Here is an 18,765-nt window from a genome sequence, read left to right on the forward strand (position 1 = left end):
ATGACTAAAATCTTTTTAGCATGCATTCATGTTTTACTGAGGCAGCAGCATCTAAACATAGGGCATAAGGATCACAGTTCCAGATCATACAAGGTCAATGAAAAGGACAGTAATTAAGGGCAAGTCTGAGCTGACTGACCTCTATTTTTCTCTTGATACCTCAGGAGGGGCTGGCTGTCTCAGGGCAATAAAACTCCAAGTCCAGGCAAACAGAACACAGGGAAACAAAGCAAGAGTGCCCAGTGCTTTTTCATTCAATGTCTTAAACAAGGGACACCAGGGGCAGGGAGGCCGACCTGCAGAACCTTTCCTTGCCGCCCCCACGGCTTCCTACGTGCTAGGCAAGTTCTTCTCCCCCTATAGTCCAGCAGAACCCCATTTGAATAGACATTCAAAATTTACAAATGGCCATCAGGCTCATTTTTAGGAATTTATCCTAGGCAAATAACAACATACAAACCAAATTTTTGATCGCTAGGACGTTCAAAGTTCTAAGCTTTTAAGGTTAAATCTCAACCCTAACCTCATACCCTGCACAGACTGTCTAGCGTACCAAAACTCTCAGAGATGACTAATCTCTTCACAGCTGGCTAACTCTGGGGTTTACACAGATGTGGGCTCTTGAATAATCTTTCAAATGTGTGGTCATCACATTCATGAGACTCCTGCCCCAGTCTCCTCAGCGCTGAGAGAATTCACAGGTGGGTGTTATCATGTTTTGTGTATAAAATTATCCAAATATGTTTGTTCCAATGCACTACTATTCTCCAAAGTTCTCTTCCTCCACGTGTAACACTCAATGATAATACAACACTCTGTGGAACAGGCAAAGTCCTATACCACAAAGATGAACATGAAATGAATATGATCATCTGATAAAATGACTTGGTCAAACTCCCTGCTCAGTGTTCTAGAAGTACTGAAAGAGGTGCCCATCCCTTGAGGGAAAAGGAGGGCACCTCTGCAAGTATGTGAAGCCCCCAGGCATATGGAGCAGAGGACAAAAGGCCCAGCTGCCCAGAAAGGGAGGTGCGAGGCGGGGGTGGGAGGCTGAGAAAGGACAGACAGACGGACAGCAGTGAACACCGCGGAGCATGCCTGACTGCCAGCTAAGGGCCTCAAGTCGGAGCCTGTGAACGCAGCCTCTGAAAGACCTTTCATCCCTTTGAAAATAATGAAACCAGAACAAGACACAGAGGCAAGTGAACAACCAATCGAGGTTTTATTATGGGCTGGAAAAACACTGCAGCAGCGACACTGGAAAGCCCCTCCCACTTTGCAGCACAGAGATGTATTTTCCCAAGAGTCACTCTGGTGATCTCAACAGTCTTCTCGACGTTTCCTGCACTCTTCCTTTTCTTAGTTATTGTATTCCTGAAGAGCCTGGGCCATGAAGAGCTTGCCTAAGTTTTGGGCGGTGAACTCCTTAATGTTCTGGCAGTAAGTGTTAATCTGGCCTGAGTATTTGAGAAAGAAAAAAATCATAATTAATATTCAACAAACTGAAAAATGGGCTAGAGTGTTAAAACCAAAATCACCTGTATTTTGTTTGAAATCAAGAATTCAATAAAGAAAAACAACCCAGTATTCCTTTCCCAGATGTCTTTTGCAAAGAGTCTATCTTCCCTTCGTGGAGACCCAAAGGACAAATCATCAGCCACAAGCTCCTATCTTGTAGCTGTCCATCAACAGCTGACTATTCCCATCAGCCCCACAGTAGGTCCACACAACTGAGACACACAACAGCACAGGCTCTCCCCAGCAGCCAGGAAGACTAACAGAATAAAACCACCACCTACAACTCACCACGGTTCACCAGGCCCACATGTGAACGGCCACCTTAGCTTGGAATACGACTTTGGGGAGTGCTAAGGGTTATTACTAAGTGAGAGCCCAGACCTCTTGAAGGTCTTCAGGTGGGCTTTGATGTTAAAAAGGGAGCCCAGCTACGCATGACTTACACACGAGCCCACAGACCACTGGAACTTGACCTAAAGGGAGAGCATATGTCTCAGTTTCTCTAGTCTAAAAATTATGAAACATTTATTTAAAACAAACAGCAAAAAATTTGGTGACAAATTTAAAACCCAGGGAAGCCCCCGATTCCACCCAAAGCATGCATGAATATGGATGGACCGCATGTCAAGTTTTTATCTCAAAAGAGCCCGCGGTAAATGGTAAAGGGGCCAGTGAGACTGACTCATTGTGGGAAGTGCCTGCAGCCATGGCTGATGAGTAGTTCTACTCCCAGGATCCCCTTGGAGGAAGAGGAGTTTTCACACAAAACACATACAATGGCAGTCTTAAAAAGAAAACGAGAAGGGGATGGTGGAAGTATTTCTACTGATGAGGGAGGAGCATCCTCGAGCAGACTGCATCATCTGCCATTTACAGCTTAAACACTATACTGCACGGAAGAGACAAGACTCATGGTCCAGCCAGGCCAAAGCATCCCTGTTATAGCTCTAGCTAGATCCCCTTGGAAGCTACTGGTCTTTTAGATTCCTGTCAATGTTCCCGTCTCATTTTCATCACAAGTTCACTGGGAAGCTGCTCTGATTGTGACGTCCAACTGTACTGTTCATGAGAACACACAATTATGAGCCTGCATGTCACAGGAAGTTAGAATGAAAGAACTCAGAAGTCCTGTTCATGGAGGAGAAGGGCAGCCACATCAGTCAGTTGAGACTGCAGATTACCCATCGGCTCACTTTAACTTGGAGCCAGGTTGCCGTACAAGTTACAGATTCATAAGAAAGACTGCGAATTGACAAGAAACACAGGGAGCCCGCCTAACACATAGACTCCTCACCACGGTGCTCACAGAAACCATCAAGTCTCAGTGTATATTAGAGCTTTAAGGAATCTGATTTTCACCCTCTCAATCAGTAAATTGTGGACGATGAGCTTTTATGTTTTCACTCTAATAGGAGTTTCCAAATGACACTAGCCGACTGAAGAATCACATTTAACGAAACCTCCATAGAAATGTTACAGCCAAGTAAGGGCACACCACGGTGCTGGGCAGTGGTGGGACACACCCTAACCCCAGCCAGGCTACACCATGGGACCTTACCTCCAACCAGACAAATGCAGTCACTGAAAGCAGATGTCAAAACCAAGCATCCACAAAGAAGGCTCCTCTCTGCATCACCAGAGTCAAAGAAAAGGCAGTATTTTCTGCACGCCCCAAAGCCCACCCTTTTCAGTTCACCATGAAAAGAGATGAAAAAGGCCTCAATCACATGGTCTTACAAAGCATCATGAGCTTACAAACCCTTTTCTAGGTTCCCATGAACGACATCTCACATAAAACCTATTTTTGGAAAGCTCAGAAAGTGTTTATGTACAAATGTACCGAGTGAAGCCCTGGAAGGAACCAAGACACAAAAGGGTTACAAATTCTTAGCACAGAAACTACAGGTGCTAGACACAAATACTCCCTGAAGAAGACAAGAAGCCACTCACGTCCCCACGGCCAACAATACCTGCAATGAGCAGCGAATCCATCCTGGCAGGCGCCTGGTGGGGCTTGAAGAGTTTGGAGAGGTCCTCCTCAGGGAGCGGGGGCTCCCCTCGACTCTGGCGCTGCATATTCTCCTGCTGACGACGCTGCTGATACTAAAATCAAAGGGAAAATTGCTTGACTATGTTTCTTAATCAAGAAAACAAGTCCCTGGGCGTGTGCGCACCCCCCACACACACACACAGACACCCAGCAAAGCCTGCAGCTCTGCATTCCAAACAGAGCCTCCATAAACGACAGTGCCTGGTAACTGGCGTCTGTGCGGCTCAACATGGCAGCGATAAAGAGAGCTCATTTCCCATCAACTCCAGTTCGAGTATGCTCTACCAGTCTACTGCCGCGTCAGAGGGCAGCCTTGGCGGCACAGGGTCTTAGAGGTTCCTGATTCGCCAGTGACGCGTTAACACTTTGGACAAAGGGGTAGATTACTCGTGCCAACATTAACAACCCACTAACAAACGCTACTGACCCAGAATAGTATCGACACTAAGAAAAGCATCATGGTAACTCGGTGATGCTGCTGCAGCTTCTTTCTTATTACTCTGTTGATCTTCATGCTATCTGTGCCTAGCACACAGCAGCTCACACATCCTAAACCACAAAGCCTCCTGAGGCCTGACTGAAAGGGTGGCTGTGATACACTCAGACACCTACTAGCCGTAAGCCCTTACACCAATTACAGTGCAGAGTACTTTCGGAGGGAGGGCTTGTCACAGCAGCAAATGGTAAGTAAGGTCAAGTAGTGGGGACCACCGTGGGCTAGCGCATGCTTCAAGTCCTTGGGTCCCTATGAGAACCAGTGGGAAGAACGGTTCTAAAGAAGCATAACATGCTTTGCAGAGGTCTCATCATACAGGAGAAGGGATACTCAGACAAAGCAAAACGGGATTCTGAACAGTGTCTGTCACTAAGCACAAACATCAATGTAGAGGTCAATACACTAAAGCAATGAGTTTGTTTAGTGTACTGCTACCCGACGTGAGTTCTTTCCCTACTGAAAAACAAACAAGAGAATGAAACCAAGCCGGGGTCCCAGCCCCTCTCCTGCAATTTATCAGACACCATCTGCTGCATGTTCAGTTAAAAGAACACGTTACAGTGCTCTCCATTCAAACGTGGAAAACCCATGTATTTTAAATTCACTATATATGTGAACTGATGCTAAGATTCTTTTAAATATAGCACTCTCAGAACTACTTAGCCGTGCTTAGTACAGTGTGTTTAACATCACCTAGTATATAGTGCATTTTAGCAAAGTGGTCACATTTAAACATTATTTTCATAGATAAACATTCTGAAGCCAACTTACCTATGAATCAAGGGCTAAGAACATTTTAGAGTAATGAAATCAGTATTACAAGACACCATGAAGAAAGCCATGTGGCCACCAGGTAACACAATAAAGAAAAGGTTAAACGCACAAAAGGCCATGAATGTAGGTATGAATTTTTTGGGCAATCCTAGGGTTTTTATCTGTACTATACTATCTACTTCACAGCAGTTGGTCTATTATTTCCTATCAAAATTGCTTGCTCTTAATCACAATTGCTCAGTTTTTAAATGAACTGAAGATTGCTAAGTATGCCGCAATGAGCCACTACCAAACCGATTACAGTTAGTGAAGAAATGAGCTGTGACACCGTGGCTCTCTCTTCTGCCTCTGACTTTCTCAGTAATGTATCACCTATTTGCATAACCTTGGCATTACACCCTGAGCCAAACAGACCTGCTCTGTAGGTCAGGTGTTCTAAGCACGAGTGTAAACAAATAGACTATATAAAGAACATTCTTTCGAGACATGAGAGTCATTAGGTAAGCACCAGCCCCGTTCCCTACAGTTCTGCAGGCCGCCCGAAGCGTTTGTTCCACGGTGGAAGGCTGCGGAATTCTCTCTCCATGCCCACCTGATGTTTCTGCTGCTGCTGCTTACTGGTGTTCCTCATGTACGTGTTGTATTTGATTATGTCCTGGCTCATCTCATCCACCCGGTCCATCAGCAGCTGGAGGTTCTTCCCCAAATGGTTGCTGAAAAGCAAAGCACGCTGGCAGGTCATTCTTCAGGGTGTTGCTCTCAGCGTGCTCTGAGCAGTCGTGAGACGGTACCCGAGCCCGCCTTTTGTTAAAGCCCACACGTATACAGAAGCAGGGTAGCCACCAGTGAGAGCCGGTTACTAAGCTTCCCAGTCAAGCTCAAGCCTAACCCCAGGAGTGTCTGTGCTAGCTCGCTCCGTTTCTGACGGTCAAACACAGGGCTGAGGGCCAGCAACTGTTCAACTTATCTCCTCAGACATCTATAATGGGCAGTTTTTAAAAGCCAAGTGCAATTTAAATTCTGTACTCCTGAACTTCTTTCCTTAAAACCTTTCCCTCATGCCCCTGGGACTTTCAACTAGCAGTCACCAGAAAAACCATGTAAACAATTAAATGTCCTCAAACTGCAGTTCTTGTCAGCCAGGGTCTAAATGCCAAGCCCAGCATTTGCTCTGCAAAACAGATAAAAGACCTCTGTGTCTCTCACCATTCCAAGAATCCTAGTAGGTAATCTTTTATACTCCCTTCCCTTTCAAGAAACTTCCAGTGCAGTCCAGTAACTAATTGAATGATCGACAGAATGACCACACTATACGCCATTGCTGCCTGCAATCATCGCTGCTTCAAGGAACCCTGGACAGCTGACAGACACACCTATTCCAACAGCGCTGGCTGACAGCCAGTACTCCCATTCACTGACTTCAGACAGACAGACACTTGCTAAAGCATGGCAGTCTCGGCTGTAAAGCAGGGAGACAGCAACGAATCAGACATACACGCTCTCTACCTTCACTGGACCTAGAACTGCAGAGAGCGGAAGTAGCTCTGAGATGACAGGTGGAAACCAGAGGGTTAGGAGTCATCTATGCCCAAAGTGTTGCAGAGGAAAGGTAAGTACAAGTGGTGAAGGCCTGAGACCAGCAAGAAACAGGCATTTGAAAATCCATCTGATTTAAAAGCAAAAACCACCCAAGAGCCCAGGGCATCCAACCTGGTCACGTGGTCTGTGAGAGCGACTAACCTGCTTCCTTTAAAATGGCTAGCGAGATGAAATTATGTCTATTTTAAAAACACTGAGTGTGAGCCAGCTGTGGTGGCGCACGCCTTTAATCCCAGCACTCGGGAGGCAGAGGCAGGCGGATCTCTTTGAGTTCGAGACCAACCTGGTCTACAGAGTTCCAGAACAGCCAGGACTACACAGAGAAGCCCTGTCTCGAAAAACCAAAAAAGAAAAAAAAGAAAAGAAAAACCAAACCACGAACAGTGACGTGCCATTCCAGAGAAAACTCCCTTAGCCTGAGCAGGCCCAGCTGCAGTGAGCATGAACTCCGGCTTTACAGAAATGGCTACCACAGGAGCAGAGTGCTGGTGGCTCGCTTCCTGTCTCAGCAGCCAACTGGTTGAAGAAGAAAGAGGCTGGGAAGCTTGGGACCAAATCAAAGTAAATCTAACTCAATTACGGATTCCATCTGTAACCAGAAAATTACAAAGTTTGGGTTCTTTCTTAAGCGGTACTATAACAGAATGAGGGGTGCGTGTGTATGCGTGCACGTGTGTGAATAAATCTACGCTTTTATCCCACCTAAGCAGTTCTTAGATGACCTTGACTCATTAAGTCCACCCGCCTAACCTCTGTCTCCTCCCCTTTCTCTTCTCCCCACAGGGTGTCATGGGGCTCCAGCTGGCCTCATACCGGCACCGAGTCTAACCCTGAGCCAACCTCGCCCACCTTCCTGCCCCGTCTCCCTAGTGCTGGCATTTCAGGCATGTGTCACCACACCTGGCTTCAAGCGAGACTTTAACACATTTATAGCATTCCATTGAAATTCTGAGCCACTTTTTAACTCGAAAAATACTTATTCTCTGAGCACTGGGTATTTGTTGCTGTTTTCTAATTTCTTAGTAGTTTGATTTTAGTCCAGCCAGACTCAAGTGTCCAGGCATATGGTGCGAGATGAGGAATGAGAGGGATTTTTTCCTAGTAGCTAACCAAATGTCCAGAGCCACTGAGTAGTCACATTGCTTCCCAAGTAACTTGAGAACTAATTTACCAACACTGCATCTCACACTCGTTCTTTCATGGCACACTGGGGCCATCCTTTCCCTGCCAGTCACTCCGGTAGACAATAAGGATTAATCTGTAAGATATGACTGCCCTTAACACACCGTACCGAGAACAGGGAAGAGATAAGCGTGGACAAGCGGGTAAGTGTTGTAACAGATGTACAACAGATGCTTATAAAAGATGCTTTGGTAGGATAAAGTGAGACCCTCCCAGATTATCTGACAACTACATTTTGGGTTTTTGAAAAGGAGATAGTGGCAGGCAGGCAGGCAGGCGGAGAGTAGGAAAACATACTTCAGACACCGTGTGCTGGGACCAGTGTGGAACAGCAGAGGCTCAGCAGGCCAGGAGATGCACTCAGAACTGGGGACGCAAGCATTATGACAGAGCAGAGGCAGGCAGAGCCACGCTACGAAGACCCCTGAGCCAGTGCTATGACAGTGCAGAGGTGACAGCAGACATGCTGCAGACCTCTGCAATCTTGGCTCCAGACTAAAACTGCAAAGGAGCATGTGAGCATCTTGCCTGCACTGAGCAAGGTAACTATTCTGAGAGAGGAAAGGAAGCTGGGTGGTGGCGCACGCCTTTAATCCCAGCACTCGGGAGGCAGAGGCAGGAGGATCTCTGAGTTCAAGGCCAGCCTGGTCTACAGAGTGAGTTCCAGGACAACCAGAGCCATACAGAGAAACCCTGTGAAAATAAAAAATTAAAATAAATAAAAAATTAAAAAAGGAAAGGGTTAAAATTAGGATGTTAAAAATCAATGAGAAAAAAGCAGGCAGTTTTACCACCAAAGTAAGTTAAGGAAGACGGTGAAGTTTTGACTTAAAGTAGCAAAAGTTCTTGGAAATAAGATGAACTCCCCCTTCCATGTACCTGTGGTGACAGAGCCAGGCGAGCGATGACACTGGAGGGACGAGCAGGAGAGAATGGTGAGCAAAAGTTACCCTTACTAGTGAAGGGGTCCAAGAGGAATTAACCAGCAGTACTCAGTGCCGGGCGGCAGGGACAAGCAAGTTCTTAAAGCCCTGGTGTCTTAGTCAGGCTTTCCACTGCTGTGAGGAGACACGCTTATCATCATGACCGGGAGCATGGCGGTGTGCTAGAGCTAGTGCTACCTCTTGCAGACAACGGGAGGTTGACTGTGTCACTGGGGTGGCAGAGGAAACGTCAATGCCCACTACCACAGTGGCACACTTCCTCCAACAAAGCCCCACCCCCTAACAGTGCCAGTGTTAAGATTACGGGGGTTAATTCCATTCAAGCCGCCACAAGCTCCAACAGTGGACTCAACACTGCATCTTGAGTGAGTGGGAAATACGGAAATACCGACAGAGATAGAAAGCACAAAGCAAGGACAGGCGAAAAGCTGGAGAATGATAGCATCAGGTCAGGATTGTTCTTTCTGCAACAGGGAAAGCCTGGCTAGGACAGTAGCCTGGGAATGACCTGAAATGGAAATCTAAGCAGAGGAACAGACACTCAAGTCTCTCAAGTCAGTGAGACCAGTGAAAGATCAGAACTATGTTACGGCTCAGAAATACCAGTGATATAACCGCTTCTTAAGTAAGACACCTAGCCCCTCCTAAGTGCGGCGAACAGGGGAAGAATGTGCCCACTCAGGCAGCAGGGAGTTGACACAGATAGCAAGAGAGCTGCTGTCAAACACAGACAAGCTGGCGTGTAGCTGGACCTTCAGTCCTGGAGACTCAGCAATAAGAAAGCTCACATAACCCTTTGTGGGGCGGGAGAGCTAGCTCACTGGTTAAGAGTATGAGCCTTTCTTGAACAGTACTCACGCTCAGTTCCCAACACCCATGTAGGGAAGCTCATAACCGCCTGTCTCTCAAGTTCCCAGGGGATCTGACACCTCTGGCCCCCACGTGCACCCGAGTGTACACCTAAACACACGCATACACGCACACAAGCACACAAAGGAGGAGGAGGAGAAAACTAAAACCACCCTCCCAAACTCCTAAATCTTCCTCTCCACTAATTTCTTTCAAGTGTTAAGCCATGTACTAAAAGTCTAATATATACAATTACAGTAAAGAGGACTGCTGTAACTACGGATATGCAGACTTCATACGGCAGCACGTACACTATGACAGTGGTCTTTAGAAACACAAGCAGGCACACAATGTATAGGTACCAGCAATTAACAATCCATACCCATTCCAGAATGGTAATTCAGAGAAAATCAGATCCTCACCAGACACAGTTTTCCTGGGCGATCTTTTCAGTCCTGCTTTAGTTAGTATACTGAAACAGGGAGTTCTGTAACTCCTGTGAGGAGTTTCTGTAATACAGCTCTGCCTTTTATTGCCAAGGAAGCAAAGAACTGAAAATAGGTAACTTAAACAGATGTGAACCAAGCCAGTGTGAAGCCGGCTCTCACCCAAGTATCAGTTCATGCTTATCATCCTGAATATAGGACACTCACCCCTACCTTACTGTCTAAAAGAAGGAACAGCAGTGTTTTTCATGTGTGAAAAGCTCAAGGCCTGAGCTCTACAAACGCTAAAACTAACAAAAACTGATTTAAAATGCCCATCTAGTAAAATGTACAAGACTAAGACTCTAAACAAAAGGAACTATATATTTTAGGCATGTGCAAAAACAAACAACTGTAACTACAAGAATTGATACCCACATATGGGTTATGGAAGAGAAAATAAACCTAATATCAAAGGAAGGAACTGTGTAACAAAAGCTTCTAATCAGGTTTCAACGAAGAAAGAAAGAAAGAAAGAAAGAAAGAAAGAAAGAAAGAAAGAAAGAAAGAAAGAAAGAAAGAAAGAAAGGAGGGAGGGAGGGAGGGAGGGAGGGAGGGAGGGAGGGAGGGAGGGAGGGAGGGAGGGGAGGGAGGGAGGCAGACATCCAAACATCAGCGTGTTATACTACCAATGGCGGTAATTAATAAGGATATATGAAACATACATTCTGGGATTTGAAAGCTCTACATAACAGGTCACAGGTACAGGATAGGCACTGTTTCCCACCCAGAACACTAATTTACCCTTTAAACAAGGTCACAGGGAAAGCAAAGGCCTCTCTCTCAAAGTCACAACAATAGAGAGGATAAAATAGTACTTTGGGATTTGGGGGGATAGGGCAAGCTAGGATAATATTCTTGGCTACTACAATTGTTGCTTGAACAAACAGAAATTACAGACAGGCTCACTGGTGGCCTGACAGCTGCACAAAGGCTGTGTTGTTTTGTATACTCAACACAGAAAGCAAGGGAACAGAAGATGCAAATACACAACTAGGTACTAACACATCAAACTGTAACCCCACGTTCTTAGAGGTTCTTAGCATACACAACTAGGTACTGACACATCAAACTGTAACCCCACGTGCTTAGAGGTTCTTAGCATGACTCTTTAAACACAGGCATGCCAAGTACCTCTGCTTAAAAAAAAAAATTAATCTTCTCAGACAGATGTGAGGACTGTTATAAATAAAAGTAGCTTTGTGGGCTGGAGAGATGGCTCAGTGGTTAAGAGCACTGACTGGCTGCTCTTCCAGAGGTCCTGAGTTCAATTCCCAGCAAACACATGGTGGCTCACAACCATCTGTAATGAGATCTGGTGCCCTCTGCTGGCCTGCAGGCTACATGCAGACAGGATACTGCATACATAGTAATAAATAAATAAACAAATAAATAAATGAGAGTGGCTTTGCAACTAAACAGTACACTCTTTGGTTCCTTGAAGCCTGGCTGTATCATTCAGCACTCTGGTTACCATTAAGTCTCCATCTTGCTGCCTTTGTGATGGGCTAATGTGATGGATAATGCCTGAATTACAGCGCTACTCGTGCAGAGGACCTCTGTGCCTCTCATAACTACAAAGCTTTTTATTTTTCTTACAAATGGTAATGGCAAATCTGATAAATAACTGAAGTTCTGCTCCAAACTGATTGCGTAAGAAAATACACCTTACTTGTTGCACCCTTCCCCCATGGGGTCTGTTGACCACTTGTTACTAGGAGCTTTTAGCAAAACACTTCTCGTCCCCTCCTCCCAGTAAGGTCTGAATGCAAGTTCCTGTTTATTGTCTCAATGCTAATTCCTGTTTTTGGCCCACCCTTTGCGGTAGGGTCCTGGGAATGTAGGCTTCTGACCTTGGTGTTTTTCCACCATGCCTGTCTTTGGTATATAAGGCTCCACTCTTGTTAAAATAAACGCCATTCTCCTTGTAAGAATGAGCCGCTGTCTTTGTCTTTAGTTTTATCCTTAGCCCTTAGCCTCGGATCCTATGGTAGCACTGTAGCTGCGAACACACTGGCAGCTCACTACACTGACTGGCCTGCCTCAAGATGACTGGGGGGAGAGGGACAGTTGCCCCTTGTCCCCACTGCATATCATACCCGAAAAGGGGCTGTCTTGCTTTTATTCTTTTCCCCTCCCAACAACCTATGAACTGGTGGTGTAGTTTGCAGAGGTTGAAGCCGTGTCTAAAGGAAGGTGCTGAAGGACAGAGGAGGCGGCCATGAGTCTCCTCTCGGGAGGCTGTCGGGCATTGGGGCTGCCCTACTCTGGACAGCATGGGGCCCTGGGAGAGGAAAAGTGAGAAGCAGGGCTACTACCCGAGACCAGTTGGACAGCGACAGCGACAGCTACAGCTACAGCTACAGCGGGCCAGCGGGCCGGGTTGTGCTGCTCCCCCCTCGCCAACAAAAGGCTGGTTTTAGCATCTGTCTTATTCTGTCAACAGTCAATACAAAACCAGGACTAAAGAAACAGGAATGGAGGTCAAAATTCCTGACCTGCATCCTGCAGGCCAGGACACCCAAGCCCTCATGTCCGAGGGAGCCTGAGATGTCCAGAATGCATGTAGACACGTGGGAATCACTAGACTACGTAAGACGGGGCATCCCACTTTCCTTCAGCTGTGATGGAGAGGAGAGGCCAGGCCAGCTGTGGGGTGCAGCTGTGTCAGTGCAGTCTGGTTATGAGTGGCTGGGAATCACATCAACACAAGATTCTTACTGCACTTGTAGTTTTTTATTCAAGTTTGCATTGTTTTTAATAAAGGATTCAAGGGGAGGGGGAGGGCAGAGGAAGGGGAGGAGAGGGAAGGGGAGGAGAGGGAAGGGGAGGAGAGGGAAGGGAAAGGGAGGGGAGGGGAGGGAAAGGGAGGGGAGGGGAGGGGAGGGGAGGGAAGGGAAGGATACACCTTAGCCAGTATGGTCGCGTACACTTATAAACCTAGCACCTACACTAAATGTTGAATGGGAAACTGTTTCTTCCAGTCAACTGATAATCTACTCTCATTTTACAATTTAAGTCTACTGATGTCCCACAAAGGAAAATCACTGAAGTCCGAAGGGCATTTTAGAGAAGCTGTTTGTGAATGTCCTAACACTGGGGCCTGAAGCAGTCGCTCAACCACAGTCACTCGCATGTGTGAGGTCCTGCACGCAATCCCTGTGACTACTACCCCCCCAAAGCAAGAAATTGGTGAAGTGTCAGGAGATAAACAGCAATCTCAGAAATACTGCAAAATAAAATAAAAATATTATCTTGTCAATCCCACGTTAAAACAGTCACAATGGAGGAAATTGTATCCTCGCTGCAACTTCTAAAATAGCAGAAGCCATGGTCAGGATCAGAAGCGCTAAGTTTGGTCAAGTGTGCTAATAACTGGAAGTTTATTTGCTTGGGGAGCCTCATCTGAACGGGGGAGGCTGCAGTCAGGTGAAGACCTCTCCCTCCTTGTGAATATCATGCAGACTCAGAGCACAGCATTGAGTCTAGGATCTGGTACAGTAAACAGGGTCAGACTCAATTTCAGAGCCCTCCCTGGCCGTTACCCTCTCACGGCCCGTGATACAGTAAAGAAAGCAGCCCGGGCTCTTATACATGGGATCACTGAGGGTTTTCACAGGGGTCTTAACGGGGGTAGACAAGCATTATGCGCTGTTACATGGTCTCCCGTCATTCCTCCTTGCTTCACGAGACTCATCTCATTACAAAAGGAAGGGTCACTTACCTGCTCGCAAGGCTGAGCAGTTCATGTTTGTCTGCCACGGCTGACTTCTTCTCAAGCTCCCACATTAGGACATTGATGAGGTGGGAATTTTTAATTACAATCGGCACTTCCTCAAACATGTGCTCAAAGTTGATGCTTGCCTTCTTCAATCTGTGAAGCAAGTTACAGATACTTGAGGCTGGTGGTCAGAACCGAAAGGCAACCTGCCTGCTTCATATATTTTACAACGATGCGGGCACTCTCTGTGGTCTTTGTTTCATTGGTTCTTTCAAAGGTTGGGGTGGCGGTGATTTGAGTAACTCTGAAAATGATCTGAATCGGAGCTGTAAGTCCGAAAAGGAGGTCCTTGGCAAAAGAAACTACCCATCCTCTGTAATCAGGAGTTCTCAAATTTTCAGTGACACTGATATGTCACTGTGAGTTGTGACACAATTTACACTTAAGGCAGCTAGAAAACGGCCATGCTCTCTTCACTTCAGGAAAGTTACGGCCAAGAGAACAGTCCCAGGAGATGCCACACCAAGTGCAGAACACAGCCAGGGCACAGCTTCTCAAGGTTAGCTGCAACTCCACACTCACAACTCTTCATGAGTCAGCTTTTCTTTGAAAAACCTACACATGGGATTTGTAGGAGCCCCATGGGAAAGCAGAGGTGAAGTGTCCACCATGAAGTTTCACAGCAAGTAAGAACTTCACAGTAACAGACGACTTCTACTCCCATGCCACCAAGCGGGGTCACAGGACAGCTAACGTGCTGTGGACCTGTTATCCGCTGAGTTTCCAATAAGCCACTTTTTCCTCTGATCCCTTGAAATGCTTAGGTCTGTTCCACTTCCTCGTGAAGCAGGCCACGCAATGCAGGAGCAGGGCTACAGCTTGCAATCTGAGGGTGGCTAAGCTCTCCTCACTCCCGTTATCCTACCACTTCTAAAGGGCTTCAGAGACGGTGGCTAATGAATTCCCACTAGCTGAAGTCACCAAGTGAAAACAGCAGCTGAGACTTTCCACACAGAATCGCTTAAACACAGACAGGGAGAGATCAAGTGGCACTTGCATAATACAGAAGTGTTTTCATCCACACGTGGCTAACTGAAACCCTACAGGAATCCCACAAGAGTCCTTTACAGCGCGCCTCACGGGCCGAACACTTACGCTTCAGGGGAAAAGTCCTTCTCTTTACAAACTTCCATCAGTTTCGGAGTCAGTCTGTACGCCTTCAGCGAGAGAGACCCTTGGGCAGTTTTTATGGGATCTCAAAAAGGAAAAAGATAAAGATATTACTGAGACTATTGTCACGGCTAGCTCTCGGCACACTGTTACTTATACAAGCTTTGAAATATGAAGACCAAAATAATCAGGACATCATTTGAAGCTGACTAAAAACCAGCAGAGCTTCCTCCTCAAAACAAAAACTAACAGTCAAATCCATTCGTCAATGAGAACCAGTAAACTTGGTGAAAATTAAATGTGATAATGTTCTACAGATCTTGAGTAGATAGGAGAAAATATTCATAAATATTAAACACAGAAAATCTCTGTGTACACTTCTCCAGCCCTTCAGTCAATGCACTGAAAACAAACAGCCCTGGGAACAAGGCGTATCATCCCAGAGAGTGCTGCCCACAGCTCCTCACTAAAGCAGATGTGAAAACAAAACCGCCCCGTCCAAGCGCTATCACAATGTGTCGGTTCAGTTTTAGAGAAACAAAGTTTGTCAAAACTGACTGCTTGAACACTCGGCAAGGAAGGGAGCTTAGCACTTGCTGCATGATAACGGCTCTGGTGTGCCAACGCTTGCCTAAAACCTGTGTTAACATTCATGTTGTCTGAAATTCAACACAGTGAAACTTTTAGCAATAGGTGATAAAATGAAAACCAAAATAGATTGAAGCAAGTGGAAAATTCATCAAGGTCTGATGATGCAATGTTTCCAGCCAATATAAGTGCACTTTAACAACTTGTTCTCTCTGTAATCCAATTGCTAACACACTGAAACAATTTCAGGGCAGCTCATAAGATTGATCGTATTCATTAGTATTTTTTCTGACAGATACTCAGGACGTTACATTTACTTCTCAGCTGGAAACTATATGCAAGTCTGCCAGATATGGCAAACTGTGAGTGTTTGGGAAGGGGGAGGCTATAAAGCTGTTAAATTGCCTACGGATCTGATATAGCACAGCACATCTGGTCTGGAGAGCTTGAGGAAACACCATTAAATAGGCCGAAAAGAAAAAAATCTTTGTGCTAAGAAACAGTCCAGGTTTTGTACGCTGCTGTCAGAGGTAAAAAGAAAAAAAAAGGGAAAACTTGGCACGCTGGATTATGATTGGTCAGTCACGTACAGAACCAGACACGCCAGCAATCGGGGTTTGTTAGACATCTGGACTTATTCCACCAGCCCCTGCAAGGAGGGAGGGAGGGAGATGAGGAAAAAAACGAGGCAGCTACTCCAGCATTCCAAAACGTACACATCAGGGCTCTGATAGCAAGAAAAATAAACAGAAAGAAGGAAAGCCTGTCTAGACGGAGCTGCTGCTGAGGCTGCTGCAGAACGGGGCTGATATTTACTTGGGAAGGCCTGCCAGGGCTGCTCCACGAGGCAGAAAGACAGAAAGCAAAAATAGCAGTAGTAATATGACGGGAGGAAAGGAATAATACAGGAGCCTCCTACTAACCGTAAATGAGAACAACGGACTCCTCAATGGCATGCTGGTAACTGAACTGAGAATCCAGAAGTGCCCGGGTCACGAACGAGCCGTAGTACGTGGACTGATACCAGCCCACGTGCAGGTGATCGATGTTGACATGGCGGAGGCTGCGCATCATCTCCATCTGGTACTGCACTAGAAGGGGCAGCAGGGGGGAGGTAAAAAAGCAAAACACAGATTAACAAACAAAAACCCCAAGCACCCAATGTTGCCGCTAACATTAGAAATAAACCTTTGTTCATTTACACAAAAAGAGGACAACGTTTTCAAATCACTTCTTTCCCTTTTTCTTTAACAAAACCACATTTTGTACAAAAGGTTATTAGAAACACCAAGTTAATGAATGTCCTGTTCTAATCAAGGAATTATTATTTGTAGTCCCTACTTCTCTCTTCAAAAGCCCTAAACACAGTGACTGTATGAGGAGAGGGGGACAATTACCAGACTGTAATCGTTTCATCTGGATTAATGGTGACACCAGTTACCACTGTCCCCTTCACATGCTGCTTTGGGAACTAAGTCCGTCAAGAAAACTAAGGGGAAACAACTACCACACTGCTTACATAGGAACCAGACACTGGCTACAGCTGCTTCAACGTGAGAATTCACTTTTTCCTTCATCTAGTGCCCCCTACTGCATCTAAGGAAGCGCTCTTTTCTTCGCTTCGTGTTCATTTGTGTTAACATATGACTTTTTATTAGACTGGCTGTGTTTTAATCACCATGTATACAATGAAAAGGTCTGATGATGTTTCCTTTTGCTGAATTAATGACTCATACATATTTCATTTAAAGCAGTAAGTATTACTAGAAAAAGAGGCACACATTCATAAAGTAGTAAGTGGCATTAAAAAGCAATACAGAGCCGGAGAAATGGCTCCGAGGTTAAAAGGAGTTGAGTCTAGCCCTCAGCACCCACTCCAGACAGCTCAAGCGTCTTTACCCCCACCTCTGGGGAGGACCAGATGCCCGCATCTCGGCTGTGGGTGCATACACACATATGTGTACACGTACACACACACACAAAACAAATCTTTTAAAATAAGCATTACAGCCTAACAATGCACACCAAAGGTAAAATAAAGAGAAAAGTTTTATAGTCAACAAATAGTCCCAGGTATTTCTGTAATAAAGAATGAACGCATGGTTGCACAGGATAGCCATAACTGCTTAACCTTGAACCTGACAACTTTATTTTTAAAACTCGATGAAGTTTTACCAAAAATTTTATTACTGCTATTCCTCTGGTCATAGACTATGGTTTCAAAAAGCAAAAAGGCTCAGATCACAATGTTTTTCAACATCTGACATTAGGCAAGGGAATTATTGATTTCATGTCAAGGAGTAGAAGATGACTGAAAACCTGCAGGGAAGACCCGCACGGAGTGCTCTATCACTATCTGGAAGGACTACATTTCAATTCCACGGTGACCTGCAACATGCCACTGTTGCACTCCTGTCAAGATGCACATGGATACAGACAACTCTCTTCAACGTGAGCCCGTTCACTCATTACCCCTGGCTGTATTACTTCTGGTGGAGAAACGACTCGGCAGTTTAGAGCACTTGTTACTCCCACAGAGGACCTGTGTTCAGTTCCCAGCACAACTTCCGTCACCCAGTTCCATGAGTCTTCTGTCCTGTGGGCACCAGGCAGGCAGTGGCACAAGGACACACATACACGCAATACACCCACACAGAGCAGAGACAGCCAAGGATGTGACAAAGAAGGGGATGATGGCAATATGCTACACACGTTTAGAAGTTCTGTACTTTTTTGCAATTTTATCAATACTACAGGAAAACAAAGCTCTATACACCATGTTACATTCTAAACTACAGTTAAAAAGCACCACAACGAGGCTGGAAGCATAGCTAGCTCAGTGGTAGAGAAAGCTTGGAAGGCCCCCAGTTCAATTCCTACCTCATTAAGCTAAAAAGAAAAAAAGAATAAATTAGCAAGCCACAACCAAATCAATAATCTTATATCAAGCATTCTTGTCTTAGCACCATCTCCTCCTGTGTGTAAGAGGCACCCCACAATCCCACTCTTTTCGGCAAACTTAACACATTCCCCCTCAACAACCCAAATCACTCCTTTGGTCTCTAGCCATGATACTCGAGTTAATATAAACTTATTTGACAAATTTTAACCACATTCAACTTACAAACAAATGCCTTAATACTATCAGTAAAATGGGAGCTAAAATGAAATTTGTTAGATTGTTTTACAATGAAAGTGAAAGGGGAATGGAAGAATTATCAAATAATCTTGACAGAACAAATATCATTAAAAAACAAACACACACCGGTACTTGGAAACCCTGTGTCAGTGAGTGGCCGAGCCTTGGCTTGAGAGGGTTAGCATCGATCGCACATCTGCTAGTGAGTGGCCGAGCCTCAGTGCCATCTACCAACGTGGAAGAGTAGAAA

The 18,765-nt window shown here is 45.6% G+C and overlaps 1 protein-coding gene across 2 annotated transcripts in view; it reads right to left on the reverse strand.

Moving 5' to 3' along the window:
* Positions 1-1,203: 1,203 nt before the first annotated feature.
* The window catches only part of Eif3h (eukaryotic translation initiation factor 3 subunit H), an 82,119-nt gene continuing 64,557 nt past the window's right edge, over positions 1,204-18,765 (reverse strand). Inside the window, exons 3-8 of one of the 2 annotated variants that reach the window (XM_040730322.1) lie at positions 16,300-16,467; positions 14,774-14,873; positions 13,622-13,771; positions 5,431-5,551; positions 3,489-3,621; positions 1,204-1,457 (exon numbers count right to left, since the gene is read on the reverse strand). In XM_040730322.1, the coding sequence (XP_040586256.1) occupies positions 1,360-1,457; positions 3,489-3,621; positions 5,431-5,551; positions 13,622-13,771; positions 14,774-14,873; positions 16,300-16,467 (770 nt within the window). In that variant the 3' untranslated portion in view covers positions 1,204-1,359. The remainder of the gene's footprint in view (positions 1,458-3,488; positions 3,622-5,430; positions 5,552-13,621; positions 13,772-14,773; positions 14,874-16,299; positions 16,468-18,765) is intronic. The other variant, XM_040730323.1, reaches the window with a different exon arrangement.

The sequence above is a fragment of the Mesocricetus auratus genome, unplaced genomic scaffold (assembly GCF_017639785.1).
Source record: "Mesocricetus auratus isolate SY011 unplaced genomic scaffold, BCM_Maur_2.0 Super-Scaffold_100023, whole genome shotgun sequence".
Taxonomy (NCBI): Eukaryota; Metazoa; Chordata; class Mammalia; order Rodentia; family Cricetidae; genus Mesocricetus; species Mesocricetus auratus.